At 39.3% G+C, this 19,981-nt stretch overlaps 1 protein-coding gene across 1 annotated transcript in view; it reads right to left on the bottom strand.

The window, feature by feature from the left end:
• The window catches only part of CDH13 (cadherin 13), a 498,153-nt gene that overhangs the window by 324,217 nt on the left and 153,955 nt on the right, over positions 1 to 19,981 (bottom strand). Inside the window, 1 exon segment of the mRNA XM_075715390.1 lies at positions 771 to 979. Within this exon segment, the coding sequence (XP_075571505.1) occupies positions 771 to 979 (209 nt within the window).

The following is a 19,981-nucleotide window of genomic DNA, read 5'->3' as shown; positions in this document are numbered from 1 at the left end:
GTCTGTAAAGTTACCAGGCTTAATTGTTTAGTAAGCCACTGTCTTGCCTGCCTCTCTCCTAAATGCCATGACACAGAAATGAAGGCTATCTCACATTGCCCTTTGTTGCTCATGGGTGTGAAGTAAACAATTCAATCAATTTGTGAAGTACTTTTTTCCCATAGTATGAGGTTAGTATTATACTGAAATTCAGAAGTGGAAAAGAAAGGACATAGCATTCAGTGGACAGAGTCAAACAAAAATCACTAGTGCATAGAGACAGACAAAGTGTAAATATGTGTTGCTATTTGCATGAAGATGTTTATGTAGTTTAACACATAACAGTATCAGATAAGCAGACCTGTATGAAAATTTAAATTCCACAGCATTCATTCCCATATCCTCAGACCTGGAGCAAACATGAAGGTTCTGTAAATTCTAAATTACACGTTTAGACTATGATTTTCCATTTTCAGTTACCACCAGGCTGTGGTTATCCAGCATAATGTACACCAGAAGAACCAGGCTATTTTGATACTCAGGCTCTTTCATTTGAATAAATTATCAACGTTTAGCATTTACACCTGAAAACGTAATATATCATTCAAAACCTGGAAAATTTGCATTTTAAGTTAAACTAAGTGCTAAAACATTACAGCAATATCTGGATTGAAGACTGATTTTGATGTCTCTGCTAACAGATTAAAACTGCTTACACTCATAGATGGCACATGTAAATATCTAGCAGCATCTCTGCGGCACCTTCTTCTAGTCCTTTTTATTTATCTTACCTTTAATGCAGCACGTTTTTCATTTGCTCCAACAATCAAAATTTCTGCCATATCCTCCGCATGCTCAGACCGCGCGTGGACAAACAAGGCTCTACCAGCTTCTGAGACGTTCTTTAGCGCAACTAAAGTCCCATTGTCCTCCACCTTAAAGTCTGGGTTAGAAACTTCGAAGTTCAATTTGTTATTCCCCTTGCAGTCATCAAATTCCACTGGGGGGAAAAAAAAAAAAGAAAAAAGAAAAAACACAATTATAAGTATCCACTTTGGAACATAGACTTCAAACATTTTTATGTTATTAGCTTGTCTACAGATCTCAGGAAGAAACGTCTCCTGATCTAAAGGGAAAAACTTTCAAAGAAGCTTTGTATTTGTGTGACTATAATTCATAGACAAATCTTATGAATATGCACGTACAGAAGGATGAAGAGATTTTGACCATGCTAATTGGGGAGGTAGGAGATAAACTAAACACTTTGGTCACGAACATTCTGTGATCACTCAAATCAAATGCACAATATGCACACTACAGTTGGGCAGTAGCCGTAGAGACCTTGTTATCCTCCTCATCGTAACCTGGGATCTCTAAAGGTTCTTCTGCTAGCAAAGCGGTTTGAGATATCCCATAAATCTTTATGCTTGGAACTGGCTGTTTACCGAATATTCAACTTTGACTACTGCAAGAGCATTACATAACAAAAAAATCAAACTATAACATTTCTTACTAACTACCACAGTTGTGATACAGCGCATGAGCTGCACTATCAGCGTAGCTAAGGATTACGAGACCCTTTAATTAAACAATAGCTGTCAGTAATCCTGTTTCCGTTTACATGCAAGATCCTCTCTGCGGCTCCTTCCTCCTCAGGCTTCTCCCCGGCTCCAGCCGAGTCCCCTCCACAGGCTGCAGCTGCCCTCAGGACGTGCCCACCTGCGCCTGCGCGGGGTCCTGCAGGGGCTGCACGGAATCCCTGCTCTGGCGCCTGGAGCCCTTCTTCTTCCTCCTCCTCCTCCTCCTCCTCCTCGCCCACCCCAGGGTCACACTGCTGCTCTCGCACGTTTCCCCTCACCCCTCGCTCCCAGGCAGCGTTTTGCCCCTTTCCTACAGCCTGAGGGGCTCCGCTGTGCCCTGAGGTGGGGCAGCCGCGGAACCGCCTGGAACCGCCTGGAACCGGCTGGAACCGCCTGGAACCGGCTGGAACCGGCACTGGGCAGCCCGGCCTGGCCTCACAGAGGCCCTGCAGCCCCCGCACACATCGACAGGGGCATTGGGAGCCTGAGGTGGGATTTTAAAAGAGCAAAGTTGTGATCCTGTGAGTTTGTGCCTGACGATCCTCTTACTGAGAAGAGCCCAAACTCTAGAGTCACCACAGTCTCTTGCATAAAAATTATCCCAGCACCTGAAGGGTCTGCTTCTGCCCAAGTTTCAGGCTTGCTTACGTATTTTCAACTAAAAGCTGCTCCTATTTCCTCGGCTTTAGTTGAGCGCAAGAGAAGTATCCTTGGACTCACAGTGGGATAACAAACCAGAATTTCATCAGCTCATTTGCCATTTCATTGAATTTTGCTGAAAGCAAGAGGGATTATAAACGAAAAAGAAACAAAAAGCTCTTTCCCCTCAGACACGCCAATCCCTCCAGACAAACCTGTCTCGGTCTGTCATGTGGCAGACCCCTGCTTGCAAGGTCTTACACTGCAGTAGGAGCAGGGGGGGGAAACGCAGAATTTGGGAGCGGTAGCAGTTTAAAACAATTTCACAGTGCTCAGACTGTGCCGGTGCCAGCCCTGCGCTCCGAGGCCAGGAGCCGCTTGCAGAAAGGGTCTCGTGCTCACGGTAGGATTTTGATGGAAGGCTGTTAGCAAGGCCTCCCTGGTGTAATACCACCTGTTGCAATTTATGTTGGTGATATGACAGGCGTTCTAACAGATTCACTGCAATCTCCGAAAGCTATCAACCCACAAAAAAGACAAAATTTTCCTGTCACCACAAATGTGGGAAGTTGAAATTCTCTATACTAACTACTGTATAAATTGCAGCCTTGATGAATTATGAGTGGATTCTCTTTTAACTTATTCTTTTCCTCCCTTTAAAAAAAACAACACAAAACAAAACAAAAAACCCCAACCAACCACAAATCCCCAAGCCCCAATGAGACAGGGTCTTAGGAAGGTACCTTGTTATATTGAATAAATACGTGCTTCTTATAGGCAAAAACTGCTGGTGATCTACCGTCTATTAATAGCTTACAACTGGAAAAATTTGCTATCACTCTCTGAGAAATTAATTATGTCAGGAGTAAAAAGTAAAAAAGAAAAAATTTAAAAGAAAAGCCTAACAAAACCATTAGAAAGTAATCACTTAAAAACAAATGCCATGGTTCAGAGCTGTATCATCTCCCAGCCCAACACTACAGGCCCCATTCAAAAAGAGGCCATGCTGTGTTGTGCTTCAAAAAGAGGGGAGAAGCTGGCTGGGAGTACACTTCTCCCACCTTGCTGCTCAGCATTCACAAACTTTGAGATTCCTGCATTGCTGCCATCTGCATGCATTGCAGAAATTCAAAGGCCACATGCAGATTCGATACATGGAATCAGGAGAAGTACTTGGATCTATATTCTATATTCCCTTGCAGTTATGAATTTGACACTTTTAGACCTTTTATATTTTGCTCATCTATTGACCTTGCTTTATGAAACCCTGCAACTTTTTCCAACAAGGGCAGAAGCAGAGTTGTTTGAAAGTGGGAAACTGTTTTCTTACCATATCTCATCCAAAAGCACTGATGCTTTCAATTCCCAATTCTACCACAGAAACAAGAGTATTTGACGAGGTTAATAGCAAGGAGAGGGAAAGAAAATGAAAAGGCTCTGAGAAGTACTGATATGTAGGAGAGAAATTAGAAGTGGGTGGAAGGAGATGAAGTGATCACAAGGATAGAAAGCACTGAAGATTATTCGGACCAAGGGCCAACAGAGATGAAACTGAAGCCAGTTGTTGAGAGTTGAAGAGAACTGTAGCCTTAGATAAAATCCCTAGTCTGAAGTTTATGTGAACTTTATCAGAATGATGATGTCTCCTGGACTGGGACGACCAGGAAACATGTCAAGAGATTGCACTGCATTCCCAGTCATTCTCACGAAGCACGTCACTGGGAACAGTTGCTTCCTTCAACTCATGGCTTCTGGGGAAAAGCCAATGCAGATAACCCCAGATTTACAATACCTGAGCTGCCTGTACCAGGCTCCAGTAGCAGCTATGTAGCCTAAGGAGCTGGCCCTGGCCCTGACCACACTTTCCTGACCTGCCAGGCGCTCAGGAGAGATCTGAGGAGCTTCAGGTTCCAGATTTCCCACCTGTGGTACTACATCCATCTCTTAAACAAACCTGCACATCGCTAGTGCTCTAAAAAAGCATAGCCTGTTAAATATAGGGCAAATAGGATTTTTAGTTCTTATCCTCTGGTGAAGAAAACTTGCTCGGTACACAAAGCCTGTGTACAAATTTCTATATAAAAACTATAAAGAGTGATTAATTAATTACTCTTCATGTCCTCCAAGTACTAACCAGTATAACAAGAAACTGGACAGGGTTTTGTGGGTATCAGTTGTGGGAAGGTTCAGACGGATATTGAAGAAAGCTTTGCAGCTAACCATTAAAAGAGGGTGCTGAGGACATGCTGAATATCTACCATTGCAGGGTTCTAACACAAGGTTAATCAAATACCAGCTTAATCCAAAATCACTCAAGACCAATCTCAGTACCTAATGCTGCTTCAAACCAAGAGGATGGACTAGGTGGCACCTTAAAGTCTTTTCCACACAGAAAAGTTCTAGATTCAATTAATTTCCCTGTCCTTTCATGTCTACATTAGGCTTATATAGGTGGGGTTCATTCAAGAAAAGAAAAACTACAAAAATGCAGTGAACTAACCATTGTGTCTTACTACACAGCTTATCATCTAGCTGAGTCCTGGACACTGAACTCTCTCCCAAGACTGAAGGAAACTTGGGCATGGAACTGAGAACATTTGAATACAAGATGAACAAGCACACCCAAGAAAACAGAAAATGGCTCAGACAGTTCCACTGAGAAGCTAGTTAAATGATCAAAAGTGCCAGGTTTCAAGAAGAAGGTAAGGATGTCTCTTTTCTGAAACAAAACATCCCATTACAAACAGTTCTTCTAATAAGATCTTTTCAGATGAGTATTTAAACAATCCCCAGATAACAACAACCAAAAAAAATTGTAGTTACCAAAATCTACGTCAGTTGGATGGATAGCACGCGCTCTAAGGAGTCTGCCAAGATTCATGGAGAGAAGAGACCCAATCGTCTGGCAGTCTGCCTAAAATGAAGAGGGGTCTCCCAGTATATAACGCCTTGCTGCTGGCAACCATGACGACATATGATCCTTATGATGTGCGATGATGTTTATGATGTTCATGCATTTGTCACAGAGATGAGGTGTGAGGCAAGCCATGAGGTGGATAACTGACATTATTCATACTACCCAGCCGCATTATAACAGATTGGATGAATAGCAGGCTCGTGAGAGCAGCCGCACGCACTAAAACCTCCTACATCCTCCTGCACACTAACTTTGTGTTAGAGCTTATGGAGTTTAACTAGATCGTGAGCTCTTCAGAGCGAAGACCACTTGTTGCAAGTGCTGTACGGACACAGAGCGAACAAAATGATTCATGTGTGGTGCTCAAGGTGCTACAGAAGTGCAAAAAATTAATAATAGTAACTGTTCAGCTATAGCCCTAAACTAAAATTTTGGTGATGCTACACCGGACATGACTAGTGATTGCGTCGCATTGTCAAGAACTCAATGAGTGATTAAAACAATGATCTAATATTTATTTACATGATGGCAGAGTTCCTCATTTATTGATGCATGTATGACTCTTGATGTTCCTAGTCATGCTCCAGCTGCCAAATGAACATCTTTATTGTGCTTAATATGCCATATGGTATGAGACGGGCTCCAAAACTCCATGCAGGCAAAATGAAAATACTGCCAAGCATCTCCCAATGACAAAAACATGTATGTCACTCATTGCCCTCTGTTCATTTCTCAGCCTCCTATATTAGACTTTTACTCCTTTCTGTAAGAAAGCTTATTCACATGTGAATTGTATAGAATATTTTTGTCCACCCAGCAATATTCATTATTAGTAATACCTGCACGCATCCCAAGGCTTTAATTGCTGACTTTGAGCTTATTATCATCCAAGGACCCGTTGGAAAAAGGGTTCTTGTGCAAGATCTCAAGTCCATTACTGTAATGATGGGAAACCGAAGTTGTGATTGGAAATATTACCCTTTATAGATCTCAGCAAGAAATCTCAAGTTCCTGGGATTCATCATTTCAGTGCATACCATTCTCGCTGTTATGATATGCCACATATGTGAGGTTTCTACACAACTCTGATATTTATGATAATGAACCACAGATGTTTTGAAGATTACCATTTTAAAACATCGAAAGGTTAGCAGTTGGATTTCTTGTAAACCATATAAAAAGTAAACAAGCTGAAATAGACTTCTTATACTCAAAAGCATATATTAGGCTGATATATTCCTCTTCCAAAGTAATTTTTTTTCTGAGTTTAATTCTCAGAAATTTAATTTGTTTTGAACAGAAATACAGAATCCATAATTTTCTCTCTGAAGAAATCTCTACAGAGGCATTCTATTTTTAATCTATATTTATCTATAAACACACAAAAACTTACTCTGTATGTCTCCATGTAGAGGTATTCATATTTTTATGTTAGCTAATGATAGCTATCAACAAAATGGCTCAGCGAGGAAATTTCACACTGAAAATACACACCAAACACACACACACAGACTTAATTACTCTATCAATGAAGGTTAGGATCCTTTTTGTAAATATAATTTAGCCTTGTTCAAATCAGTAGGAATTACTGCATCAAGCAAATATTATCCCATGTACTTTTTCTTATCCTTTTTAACAAGTAACTTCAGATCATGTTGAAACCACCAGTCAGAAGCTGTACCTGTGAGAGGTCTAGAGGTGCAAAACCAGTGCATTACAGCTGCAGAAAGGCAACTTAACTTTCCAGCCCAGCAGGGATCCCTTGGCTCTGCTAAAAAAGTCCTCCCTGCTCAATAGTATTAGCAAAATACAGAAGTTAGACACAAACTGGCAACGCTAAGCTTCATTAACTACAAAGAGAGAAAAGTGATGGCTGAAGCAAACAGAAATGCTTCCGAGTGCTGCTGTCATATATAAAAATTCATGAAGTACCATGACCTAGCAAAGCTCTTTTTAGCAATAAACATTGATGCTGACTGAAAACAGTAGGCAAGTAATGAAGGAGATGGTAGCAGGCCACCATGTGACAGCATTTGTCACACTGTTGAATACCTGACTCTGGTACAGGGTCTCACACAGCAGCCCAACACAAAGTAATAGAAATGCAAAGTGTTATGAGTCTTCAAGAGATTAATTACCCTGTCAGTGTGGAGAGGATAAAATCTACCTGGAACCAACACATCTGGACAACCTAAATCCATCCAAGAACAAAAGAGGAAACTGTTACAACAGCTAATGACAAAGGCAGCTGAGAAGCAAAAGAAATCCTGCTTTTCAAGCCAACCATATTGTCAGTTAGGAAAGACAGCTTCTCTCCCTTCTTTTCAGATGCCTTCAGAATCACCTCTGGAACATGGGTTCTGGCAGGCAGCCCACAGCGTGTTCATTTCTGCTGTTTTTCTGCAAGAGTACCTGAACAGCAGAAGGAAAAAGAAGAGAAAGAGAACAATGCTGCCCCATGACAGTTTTGGGGGCAGGCTAAAGTCCACTGACAACAGTTAAGTCAGACAAGTTGTTCCTTAAGATATGAGGTTATCACTATTTCATATCTGAAAGTGCTCTAGAAATAATGGATTTGGGGCTCAGAAAAGCTACAAGCATGACTAAAATAATTCTTTCACAAAAAAATCTCATTGAACATTTAAGAAAATGAACAAAATTAATTTTATTAAAACCTTTTTTGAAGATTTTTTAAAACAGTTTAATGCTAAATTCTAGCTCTGCAGCAAAATTGCTACAGAATGATTTTTTTGAAAAAAAACAACAAGCAATAGTAGGTTATTATCTCCCATTGCACGTTTATGATTCTCTTGTATCTATATAATTTCTTTATGTGCCCCTGAAGTAAATTATAATGATGACTTATTTATCCAGATAGTCAAAAAACGAGGAACATGAGCAACAGCACAACGTTCAGACTATAACAAGAATTGCTTAATAAAATAAAAAAAAAAAAAAAAATCTATATTTGTCGTCTTTGGAAAAGTAAGTACTAAACAACAGACTTGATTCTTGCACACATTCACAATGTCTACAAAAGCAAACTGATTACCTAAACCAGCAAACGTCCCCCTGCAATTTGTGTGTGATGACAGATTTGTGCATAGCCCCATTAAAATGCAAAAATTAGGCCAGCGGTTCATCCAGTGGGCACTAGGGTGTACGTATCTGCTTTTCACAGAATACCCTTTCCACAGTATAAATGGTACCTCTTAATAGCCACAGGTTTTTTTTCTGTGCTATTAAAATGCATAGCAAGAATATATCACAGATAGAAGAGAAGCTTCCCATAGATTAAGGCAGACAAGGGATTTCACCCAGAAAACCAGCTGCAGCCAATAAAAGGTGCAACATTTTCACTGGAAGAATCGCATTGTTCCCTCTCCTGCATTACCTGGCTACCACCAATAGTCCTAACAGAGCTGGAAAAACTGCTAACAATTTGAAGCTGTAGTGCAGTTCACCTGAGCCGTAAGTGATACTAGACTGAAGGCTCCCGCTGCCCCGGGAGTAACAGCTACGGTGTGAGATTCCAGGAGAACGACTCCCTCCCCACTGAAGACCCACATCAGCGATGCTCTGCTCTGTCTCTTCTCACCTTCTGCTATACCCAACACTGTACTCCAGCACCTTCTCACATCTCGCCAAGCTCTCTGCCTCTCCTCTCCTAGCACTCACAACACCGCTTGGCTAGATATGAGTATGGCGTCAGGTACCCTTAGATAGAGCTGAACAACCCTGCCCTAAAACCAGAAGCATCGCGATTTGTATCCACCCAGCACTGAAGCAAAATGTATTAGTCCTGCAGCACTGGGGTTGCTGTTTGGGATTCCACCGAGTATTTTCCACAGAGCACAGAGTACTATGAGAACAAAATACCTCTGTCAGCACCAAACTCAAGGATTCCTGCCTTTTTCAGCACAGATACGTCACTGCTGCTTCTTGCCTTTTTCCACCGTGCTCCCTCTTTCCCTTCTCCTAGAAAGAAAGATCCCTCAATGGCATCTCATGTTCTTCAGCAAATTTATTCTACCAACAGGGCTCCACCATCAGCAGTCTCTGGCTGCTTGAAATTATGGGAAAATACAAACACTACAATCAAAACTTAAGGCATTCCCTCCTCCCCCCCAGCAGAATTCACCAGCTCACATTACACGATACCTTCACACATCCTTTTGCTGCCTGTTGCCTCATTTAGGGCAAATACCTAATCAAGTGGAAGGAGCTGTAAGGAGTTGTTCTCAGCTGGAAGTTATCTTGACTTGTTCATTACAATGTGGACACGTTATTGATGGATCTGCTGGGTCAGTGGCTGCATTATAAGGCATGGTAATACTATAGCTTCTGCTCTAAGCCCTAGAGAAAAATTACTATTTGAACAGAAATATGATGTCAGTGCGTGTGTCTGAAGAAAAATATTTTTTTAAAAAAAGAAACTTTAGATGTTATATCGCAGTCATTGATCCTCTGAGCAGAACACATAGTTCAGTTTAAATGGAGCTGTTGTCTCTTTGTAAATGCAGAGGACACTTAAACTGATAATACATTTGTGGAGCTACTGTCTCAAAGGAACTGTCATAGCTGTGGAGGGGCATGGCATTTCACTATTAACACTGCCTTGATTCTGAACAGTCCAAATGACCCCAACCCCAGAAGCAATATGTAGAAAAGACTCTTTTTAACTTTGTTAGTTTCAATGAAAGGGTTTCCCATTGCCTTGCAAATGATCAATATTATTCCATTTTAGCAGATTTACATAACGTTTTGCTAAGAACCCCAGGAGAACATAGGATGAAATTAACTTTAGATTCTAACAAAGTCTTTACCGGCTGAGTCCAAGACACAAGCAGACAGAATCAAAGACATTCAAATGTATTCAATATGTTGTGGCTCTGCAAATTGCTGTGAGAAGTTTGTCGATATGAAATTAATTGTATCCTATAGTGGAGGAAGATGAGACAGAAGTCTGAGTTTGTACAAGAATTCCCAGTGCGATATAATGGATAATTTCCTTTGAATGCTGGCTGAATAAAGCATCAAGAGGCACTACTGACCATAAATTTTCCTGGCTTCTGCACAAGCACACATCTGATCTTTGAGCAGTCACCCTGAGTGCTGCTCAAACCAAATTTCTTGATATATGTAATTTATTGAAAACTAATCAGTCGAGGTTGTATTCAGCAGTAGAAACAGTGTCCCAGGAGATTTAACTATGTAAATAAATTGCTGCCAGCAGATGTCAAAAAGTAACAACAAGCAGTCACTCACAGGAAGTAACAACAGTGCAACCAGCACAGAAAGTACCTTATTTATGCCAGTATGTTTTTAAAATGTCTCCAAAGCCACAAATTTATTTAGTAAGGGTTTTCAGTTAACTAGACAATTAGCCACAGGTCATGGGGAATTTTTCCCTCAAGTTCACAATTAAAACTGTTTGTCTTCAAGGTCAGTTTGTTATAATTACAGTGATCTGTCATTTCTTAATGTGATCTGTCATAAATTCCTGTTTCCTTTTTTTTAATTTTATTTTTTTTAATGGCACAAGCTTCTGTCAACGCTCAACTAAGACCAGTTTTCTACGAGTCTTAAGTTAATTTAATTGAAATTATGATACACTATTAAATGAACAGAAGATTCACTAAATTATGCACACATTTACATTTGCCTGAAGTTTGAGCCATTAGAAAGCAAGCTGACTAAATGACAGAAATGAAATATGGGGCCTCACTGGAGGAATGGATGCTTTGTCCGCTCCTTCAGTGGGAAGTACAAATAACTCAGTGATTTGAGGATGGAAGAAGAAATTACTATTCTAAAAAAATATCTCTTGTCCTATACCAAATCCATGGCAGCCACTTGCATCCTTACACACTTGCTTCTTTCAGGGATGGGATAAAAAAATATTGCTTGCTATCTCTCTCTTGCTCTAGCAGTACATGGAGACAAGAAGTCAAAGTGCAGGAGCTTTTCATTAAATAAGCTATCAATACAAAGTGCTTTTTACACATTACCCACAGATACTGTGTGGAGGCAATATTGCCCCCTTCTTCTCAATCCTGGGTCTTGGTTTCACCTTCTCTGTGAAATTACAACTAATCTGTAATTCAACAGTGTGTTGCATAGACTGCTTCTTAACCTCAACACTCTGATATAAGCAGCACAACTATGGGTCAGTACGTGCTAGGAAATGTTAAAAAAACCACCAAATACATGGACATCTACATACAGCTGCCCTTCTTCTAGAATCAATCATTGCAAAAGTCTTTCTTGGTGTACAATAATGTTTTCTTAAAAGGTATCCCCAGGAATAAAGCTTTCAGCTTGTGCCATGTGCAACTAATTTCCAAATAGCACTCAGTGGTAGGAGTTTGTTTCAGAAATAGAGAATGACGCATCATTTACAATACATAAAAGGAAATGAGAGTGAGTAATAAATCCACTCTGTAATATTTTCCTTTCAAAATGGATACTGTAGGTTGCTGGCCTATTTTCCCAGCTGCTGAATGAATAATGCCATGCCTGAAAATCTGCTCAAACCATTTATCCAGTGGATTGTTCAACTTTCCCAGTGAAAAACTGAAACAAAGTTCCTCCTGTTTCCAGGAGAAATCTTTTGCCTTCTCATCTTCTCTGTCAATGAACCTGACAGAGAAATAACAATTTCTCTTAGTGCTTTTTACCAAGTTCTCTCAAGTGAGGTCCCTCAACCTTTCTTTAAGAGTCACCAGTGGAAAGTTGATTTTTTCAGACATATCTGATAAATGCACAAACAACAGACCTACACTCCCTTTCAGTACTCAGTCTAAAAACTGGGTTATTAAAATACAGCCCTTGGACACAGTTTGTGAATAGCTTTTCAGAATGCCTTCAAAAATCTAAATTGCATTTAAATTTGCAAAATTAGTTGGTAGTTAAGCTTTTGTTTTACTCAAGCATCAAGCCAATTCCAACACAGATCATTCTATAAGCCATGGGAAATCAAGCACTTGCAGCCTGCTAAAGTACAAAACTTCTGAGATTAATGAAGAAAGCCACCTCTCAAAACTCTGCTGGATTTTAAACTTGTTCAATTTATCGTCATCTCTTTCAAACAATATCAGCACTTGACTAACAGTTACAGAACCAAATAACCTTGGTTTAAATTTTGACTCTCACACTAAGATCAGACAAGTAGCACTGCTGAGAACAATGTAATTAAAATTGCACCATGTAATCTTGCTCTGCACAGTCATTCCCAGAACAGTTTCTATTCACATCAAACACAGGCTTTTATACTTTAAAGACAGACATGCTTTGGCATCTTCCACAAAAGAACTGACCTGAGGGAAAGTATTTTCTGTCAGTCAGGATCATTTATAAGCAACCTGAAATTTGTTTACATACATAAACCAAGGAACTAACATCAGGCTACTGAAGTTTCTGCCTCTTTTTAATAACTAAGAAACAATGAAAAAAAAAACCCAAAAAACAAGTAACATGTACAGCCCAATGGTGATTATTTGATAAGCCAGGTGATGCTGCTATTCACATGTGCTGCCTAAATGGGTGGCACTGCTACACATGCTCACATTTAAACAAGTACCATTGCATGGGAAGCAAATGACAATGAAAAGTTGTGTCGATTACTTAACACAATCTACGTTTCAAATACACACTATGGCTGCTAGTGCCATTTGGCTCCTTGCTGGTTTCCAAAGGTGGATATCCACTTTCATTTAGCATTGTGTACAGAATGCTACCAGCTTATAGTTGGCATGAATGCAACCACAAGCTAAGATCAAGTTGAGATCAATGCAGTATTTGATTCCAAGCCTTTTTGTCAGCTTCAAGAACATGGATCAGGCTGATAACTGACAGTTTCTGCAGAAAGCTGTGACCAATGAACATAATTTTTCCATATATTAAACTCCACAGTCAACAAAAGGGTGCAATGAAAAGATCTCTGAGCCAAAATCCCAGGTATGAACACCCATAACAGGGACTGTTTGTAGAAAAAAAGAATTACATGAAAAATGAAAACAGAACATCTCTAGTGTTGAGATTAAGGACCCCAGAATACCCCTAGTAAATAATATTTCTTTAAAGTAATAGAGTTTTATATTATTTCTTATTAGTGTAATTTATTTTCATATAGTGATCACACTGGAGACAGACCAGAGAAGATGCTGGCCTGCCAACACAGTAATTACAATACCAACTTGGTAATCAATATATAACTAAAATGTTATTACCAAGTACTCCCTTAGATTTAATAAATTACAGATATTCCTAAAACTACAGGAATTTCATGTACCATCAGAGTTGCCAACACAATAAAATTTGCTGGTCATTCAGTGGCAGTTCTACATCTGCTCATTTAATTTATTTGTTTAAAGTCTAATATTTACTTTCATTCCAAGTCAAATAGATGAAAAAAGTATGACTTCTCATCTTCCCTTCTCTTTCCTTAGACTTGGTATAGGTACCATTAATTGCAAATGTTCTGATGACTGCACTGAGAATTGGTGATACGGATTTCCTACACCATCACCTGACTTTACAGTAGTAGAATGCAGAAACCTTAGCATATCTGTTTGAATAACTGTCTCTTTTCTTTCACATTAGAATAACTGTAATGATTACAATGCTTATGAAGTTTAAAGAGATAAGATAATAGTCAATCTTTACTTTGCTTCTGGTTATAAACCCATAAAAAAACAAAACAAAACAAAACAAAAAAGCACAACAAAAACCCACTAAATCTGCATTTTTCCAGCTCATGTCCCCTTCCAAAGCATTAGTTTCCTGTGACAAATAAAGCACCATCCTTCTGTACACTGATATACCTCATTTGTGTTGCACTTTGCTGATGGCTACGATCACGACAAATTGAGAATTCATTTGGTAAATATGATTTGCCAAAAGTTTTCAAGTGACACAATGTTATATATTTGTACGCATGGCTGCTTAGCAACTCTATAGTACTTCTATCCAGGAATTCAGGTGTAAATAAAGAATTATGCTATATCAGAGAGTACATATGGGACATTTATAGATTTAGGAACAGAAAGGCTATCAGAATTCATCACCTAGCAACAAATACAGTATCATCAGCTCCCCTGTCTAGCAAGCATCTAGCAAGAAATATATGATAAACTCCACTGACTAGTGAGTTAACTTGGTAGTTTGAAGTTTAAATGAACTCTACAGCTAATTAAACTTAGCTCAGTGCTTCTGGAGGCTGTATGTTTGCATTTTAGCACATGCTTTATTCTGGAATAAACAGTTGACATTCACTCATCAACAGATGTGTCACATTCAAAAGCTGACAGATTCCAAGGAAATGAGAATACTGAAATGCCATACACTTTCTTACAGTTCCCAAGAAAAAGAGAGTGGTTACATAATGCATGTAAATACAACGCACAGCGGCAATTCTGAGAACACGCCGAGAGCCCTGCAGACTCTGAGAATACGATCAAACTGTAGTGTCAACATGGTTTCCACAATGCAACTTTGGTGATGATTCCAGTACAAAAGATTGGTTTTACAACTCCACACTTGTCTTAAACATTTCAAAGTGATGGATGCAATTATTCACTAGAATCATTTAACAATAGACTAGAACTTGCATCAATGAATATTAACTAAAAATAAAATTAGTTTTCAAGTACCAAAGGCTTTGTGTATTCAGCCTGCTAGACAACTTTCATTCCCTCCCTCCCCTTCTCTCTCCCCTGTTTTGCATAAATACTCTATTATTATAAACTCCCACTGCCTTGAAACTGATGAGACATATTATTGTATAGGCAATGCCTGCTACCGTATTTCAATGTAGAGTGATATAGGTGCAGTGTTACCATCATACCTTAAAGTTGTTCATCTCGTATTATTTTAGGAATGCAAATTCTTAATCATCACCCCCGAGACCTTTGTTTTCAAAACCTCTTTATTAAAATTTCCTTGCAAAGCTGAAGGCTAAAAAAAACCAGATTTCATTACAACTCTGACAGACGTCCATTAATGTTTTGAAGTTCTGCCAGAGACAAGTCTAGAATGAGTACATTCTTCACCACGGAAGCTTTCACAGAAGACTAAATTACAGAGAGCTGGATCCTGAACTGCCGTAAACAACATAGCCCTACAATCCATTTCCTACACACAGAATAGCTCTCTTAGATGTATTCCAATCCCAACATATGAGAACATTTCCTTGCAGAAGGAATCAGAGCCCAGCAGCCCTGGCTTAGTGAAACGTGGTTACCAGGCCAATCATGATGAGCAATCAAGAAATAAAATATAGACTCTTTACATTCACACACATCTTTGCCTGTCTTTGCAGATCAGGCCTTTATACTGGTTGTGTACTCAGACTCAAGGCTACTCTGCATGGCTCACATCTTGACGGCACGTGACTGAGGAAGCACCAAGGATGGGTGTGCTCAGTCTTCAGGGAAGCGTTTCTCTTATAGTGATTTACAATTTACATGCCTGCCTTCCATCAGCTCTTCTGGTGATGCTCTTTCCGTAGAAGGCTCCTATACAGTTACTGACAATAAATTATACTGCTCAACTTAGTTACCTGTCCAGAGTTGTTTCCCAATTCTACATTCCTCCTCCAGCTTTCCAAAACACCAGAGGAGTAAACCTTCTTTTACTATTGCATTCATTTGCTGTTCCAGTAGGAGACTCTGCATTTCTCTCTCTCTTTCTTTTAAAATATTTGGAATACCTTTATCGTTGTGGAAAATAAACCAACTTTTATCCCAACTCAACATACTGGGAGTTCCAGGTTCTGTAACTGTAAATTGCTCATTTGAGGCCACACAACCAGTCAGTTCCAGAGCCAGTGCAAGAACTCAGGCTGGCTCCTTCCACTGCAGGGACCTGCCAACTGGCCATAGGTCTGTAGGGCACTACTCAGAGATAATGGTCTGAATCAGCACACTACGTGAAGTTGCACGCACCCCAGAAGAACAGCAGGCATTTTGACACAAGCATCAATGCTTGCTCGGGATGAAATCCAGAACTGCAAGGATAGTTGATCGGCACTCGTAAAATAGGCTCAGAAAGTTAACCACCACCTGAAAGCACCATTTGACAACAGGCAGTGTTACAAAGTCCGTCGTTCTCAGGAACAGCAAAGCTTTTCATAGGCAGAGGCATGTTAAATTTCTTTCATTGTCTCCTTGTACAGAAGCCGTCAGGTTTTTATTTGCACTGAAATGGGTTTTGGCTACTAGTATTGAAAATTCATTTATTCAAAATGCATACTATGACCTACAGAAATCAGGCACAGCCATAGAAACTACCTGAGAAAGTTCATCTCAAGGGCAAGCACATATATATAGTGTAGAAAATGTTAGACAGGGATGCTCAAATTGGTATTTAGGATTAAAAAGGATATTTAAAATTCACTAGTACCAACATGAGCATCCAAATGTTGAATATGGACAATAACTAGACACTAATATTTGGAAACTTGACACAGTGCATTTAATTGTTATTAGGAATGGAATTAAATGCACCAAAGAAGCTTCAAGTACCATAGCTCTATTCCCATTCCCAGCTAGGCATTATTTATACAACACGGACCAATCTTTTACAGGCAGACACCAGTTCTTCTCCAGTTAGTACAAACGGTACAAGGTAGAATAACATCAGCAGGAAAAAAAAATCAAGAACCAGTGATTAGATTCCATAATGTTATACAACATTGTGGTTAAGAGACAAATGGAAAAGGAATTCACATATTCAAAAGGAAAGTGTTACTGTTCTTCTGAGTTAATTCTTTAATTCCTAGGCCATAGGACAGATGGAGATTTCATTAATGGTGAGAGTGTTTGATTCTATGCAACAGAAAAACTGCATCCAAAATGAGTGCTCCTATTGCTGAGCTCCTGGAGGAAGATCACACTAGCATTATACTTTCAGTAAAAGCAACCCTTCTTTTTTTTTTTCCCCCCTTTAATTCTGCCTGCACCAGTTATTCCAAACACAATTTTTCACTCTAGGTCAAACAAAATAATCTCTTAATATTAAGAAGATTTTTATTTTTCATTTAAGCAAAGAAAAAAAAAAAAAGCCACACAAAAAAGAAAACTGAGATTTTCAAATTCAGAAGAATTTCTGTGCCAGAAAGCAATTGTTCTCACAGGTCCATAAGGTGTGTTATGAGGCACTACCCCAATAAACTAATGTGTAATACTCCTTAAGAGTTATATCAGAAACATAATTTCAGTATTTTTAAATAAACAATGATATTAAATGGATTTACAAAAAATACAAAAACATAAGTGCCCCATTAAAAAAACACCACCTTCCAACCAGTAAAACTACTTAGTGTTCTTTACCTTGTTTGAAGTACTGTCTGAAGTGAACCAGATAAATAATTTTTTTACCACTTTTTTTACACAGACCCAATATCCATTCTATGTGGAAGCAAATACTGGTGCTGTGCAAATTAATTTCTTCCTTATTAAAATAATATCACATTCCCAAAGGCACAGAAGGGAATTAGGGATTTCTCTTTTCAGATGTTACCTCCTCCATAAATCTTAAAACTTTGTATATAGTTAATTAAAAACTGCTGCAGTGTATAACTCATCATTATATATATCAGCTAACATTTCTCATTAAGGCTACGGATTTTGCAATTGCTGCTGCTGTGTGGCAAATAACGTCTTTTTATATGCACCCCTCATAAAACAATCTACGTTTCAGATTCATATTGGTTTGTTTGTGGTTTGTTGGGTTTGTTTTTTTCCCTGACAGGTATGTACATTTCTGCTATCCCTTTAAGACAGCATTTACCTGAGAAGCAGGAGATCAAATGCAGCATTTTAAGAAAGCCCAAAAAAGACACTTCTTAGCAAACATCAGAGCAGAGCAAATAATTCAGAATAATCATATATTTATTGGATTTGCCGTTTATTTTTCTATTCACCACAGATTGCTAAATTCTTACATGTAAATTATTCATGAACTTCTGCCAATGCCTCTTCCATTTAAATTACTATGAAAATGTAGTTGCAATTATTCAGATTTCAACATTGGCTCTGTCAGTCTTTTGGAGCACTGGTTCTGTTCCATGATTGGTTGCAACTTGCCAATTTGGAATATGTTTCAAGCATTACACTTGAGTACACAGTTCAAAATTTACTTTGCCAGGTCTATACTTGCAATTTGTGCTCTGAATATAATGTTTTCTGACATTTCCATACTGACAAAAGCTCTAGTGTAGACACAGCTATATCTTGTTTCAATGGATGTTTCAGTAGCATTATTTCAGTTATTTTCAGTGCCAAAGCCATTACCAAAATACATAAGATAGACAGAAGAGTTCTTTGACATTAACGGCCTCTGTGTTTTCTACTATTTATAAAGGTGCTGCCTGTGCCTGAGTCAGTAGGATTCTTGCTAACAATCCCACCTGGTTGCTGCTCAAGCTGTCCTTAAACTGGATAGCCAGCACTTCAGGGGGTAACACAACAGAATCACATCCCAAGAGCCCAAGAGAGAGGTAAAGGGATGGCACGTAAGAGCCCTTCTAAACAGTAGGTTCAGACCTTGCCTCATCAGTTGATTCCCTCCACCCTGGAGGGAGCACTCTGCCATACGGAGCTCTTAATCGCTTTAGTGAAGCATCCTGGCATCCCATCAGGCCGCCCCTGGCCAGAAGTCCCTATTCTTCTCCAGCACCTGGAGCTCATGCACGTGCACAGTGGGAAGCCCTCACTACTGCCCCTACAAATCTCCTCTGCCAAAAAAAGAGGGGGTGAAACTTAAGGACAGAGACAGTTCACTACCAAATCAAAACCAGAGTTCCCCTAGGGCGAGTCCTAGGGGTTCTTGTTCTTCAGTTATAGAATCATAGAATCATTTAGGCTGGAAAAGACCTTTAAGATCATCCAGTCCAACCATTAACCTACACTACCAAGTCTACTCTAAGCCAATCAAGGGTAGACTGGACTAAACCATGTCCCAAAGTGCCACATCTACCCGTTTTTTGAACACTTCCAGGGATGGTGACTCCACTACCTCTCTGGGCAGCCTGTTCCAATTCTTGACCACCCTTTCCGTAAAGAAATTTTTCCTAATTTCCAATGTAAACCTCCCCTGGCGCAGCTTAAGCCCATTTCCTCTCGTCCTAATTCTACATTCCTAATTCCTCTCATTCCCTTATTGTGTTTTGTTTCTGTTTTTTTTCCCAAGTGTTTCACTGCACCTGCTACAAACTCAAGTGGAAGGGTGAATGTAAAAAGTTTTTCAGCTCAGAATTAGCATTACTGACGATCATCACATTTTGATCTCAAAACCTCTACCTGTGAATCTACATTTGCACCTTTATTATTGAAACATTGTTTTCTACCCAGTGTGTCTCATGCACATGTCAACAGTCAAATGACCCGACTACCATGTGGTTAAACACAGATAGAAGGAGGGACAGGCAGGAAAAACACAAAGCTACAGAAAACATTGCAAGTTGCAAAATAATAATTCATCGTTCTTTCAAACTTTCAACAGTTTACTTTTCCCCATCACTTTTTCAGAAGACCTGTCTTGGAAGAGAAAGATTATAATTGAATCTCCCAGTGTTAGCAGTAATGCATTTTACATTAGAGAGCCTGATCTTGCTTCACAAGTTTGAACAATGTTTGCAAGCCAGTAAAGCCACACCGCTTACTGTAATACATTCCTCTTTCCTCAAAACAGTAAGCTCCAGCAGTGATGGAGAAGGCACCCAATTGAAAAGATCCAAATAAGAAAGTATCGTCATGTGAAATAAGCAGAGTATGTACTATATTCAGACTGCTTATTTCAGGCGTAAAGTTTACATAAGAAAGGCACCTTTATAATCGTACAGACAAAAAACAGTCAGAGAAAT

The sequence above is a fragment of the Pelecanus crispus genome, chromosome 8, assembly GCF_030463565.1.
Source record: "Pelecanus crispus isolate bPelCri1 chromosome 8, bPelCri1.pri, whole genome shotgun sequence".
NCBI lineage: Eukaryota > Metazoa > Chordata > Aves > Pelecaniformes > Pelecanidae > Pelecanus > Pelecanus crispus.
Note: the sequence above shows the minus strand (reverse complement) of the source record. Positions and strands in the feature narration are given on the sequence as shown.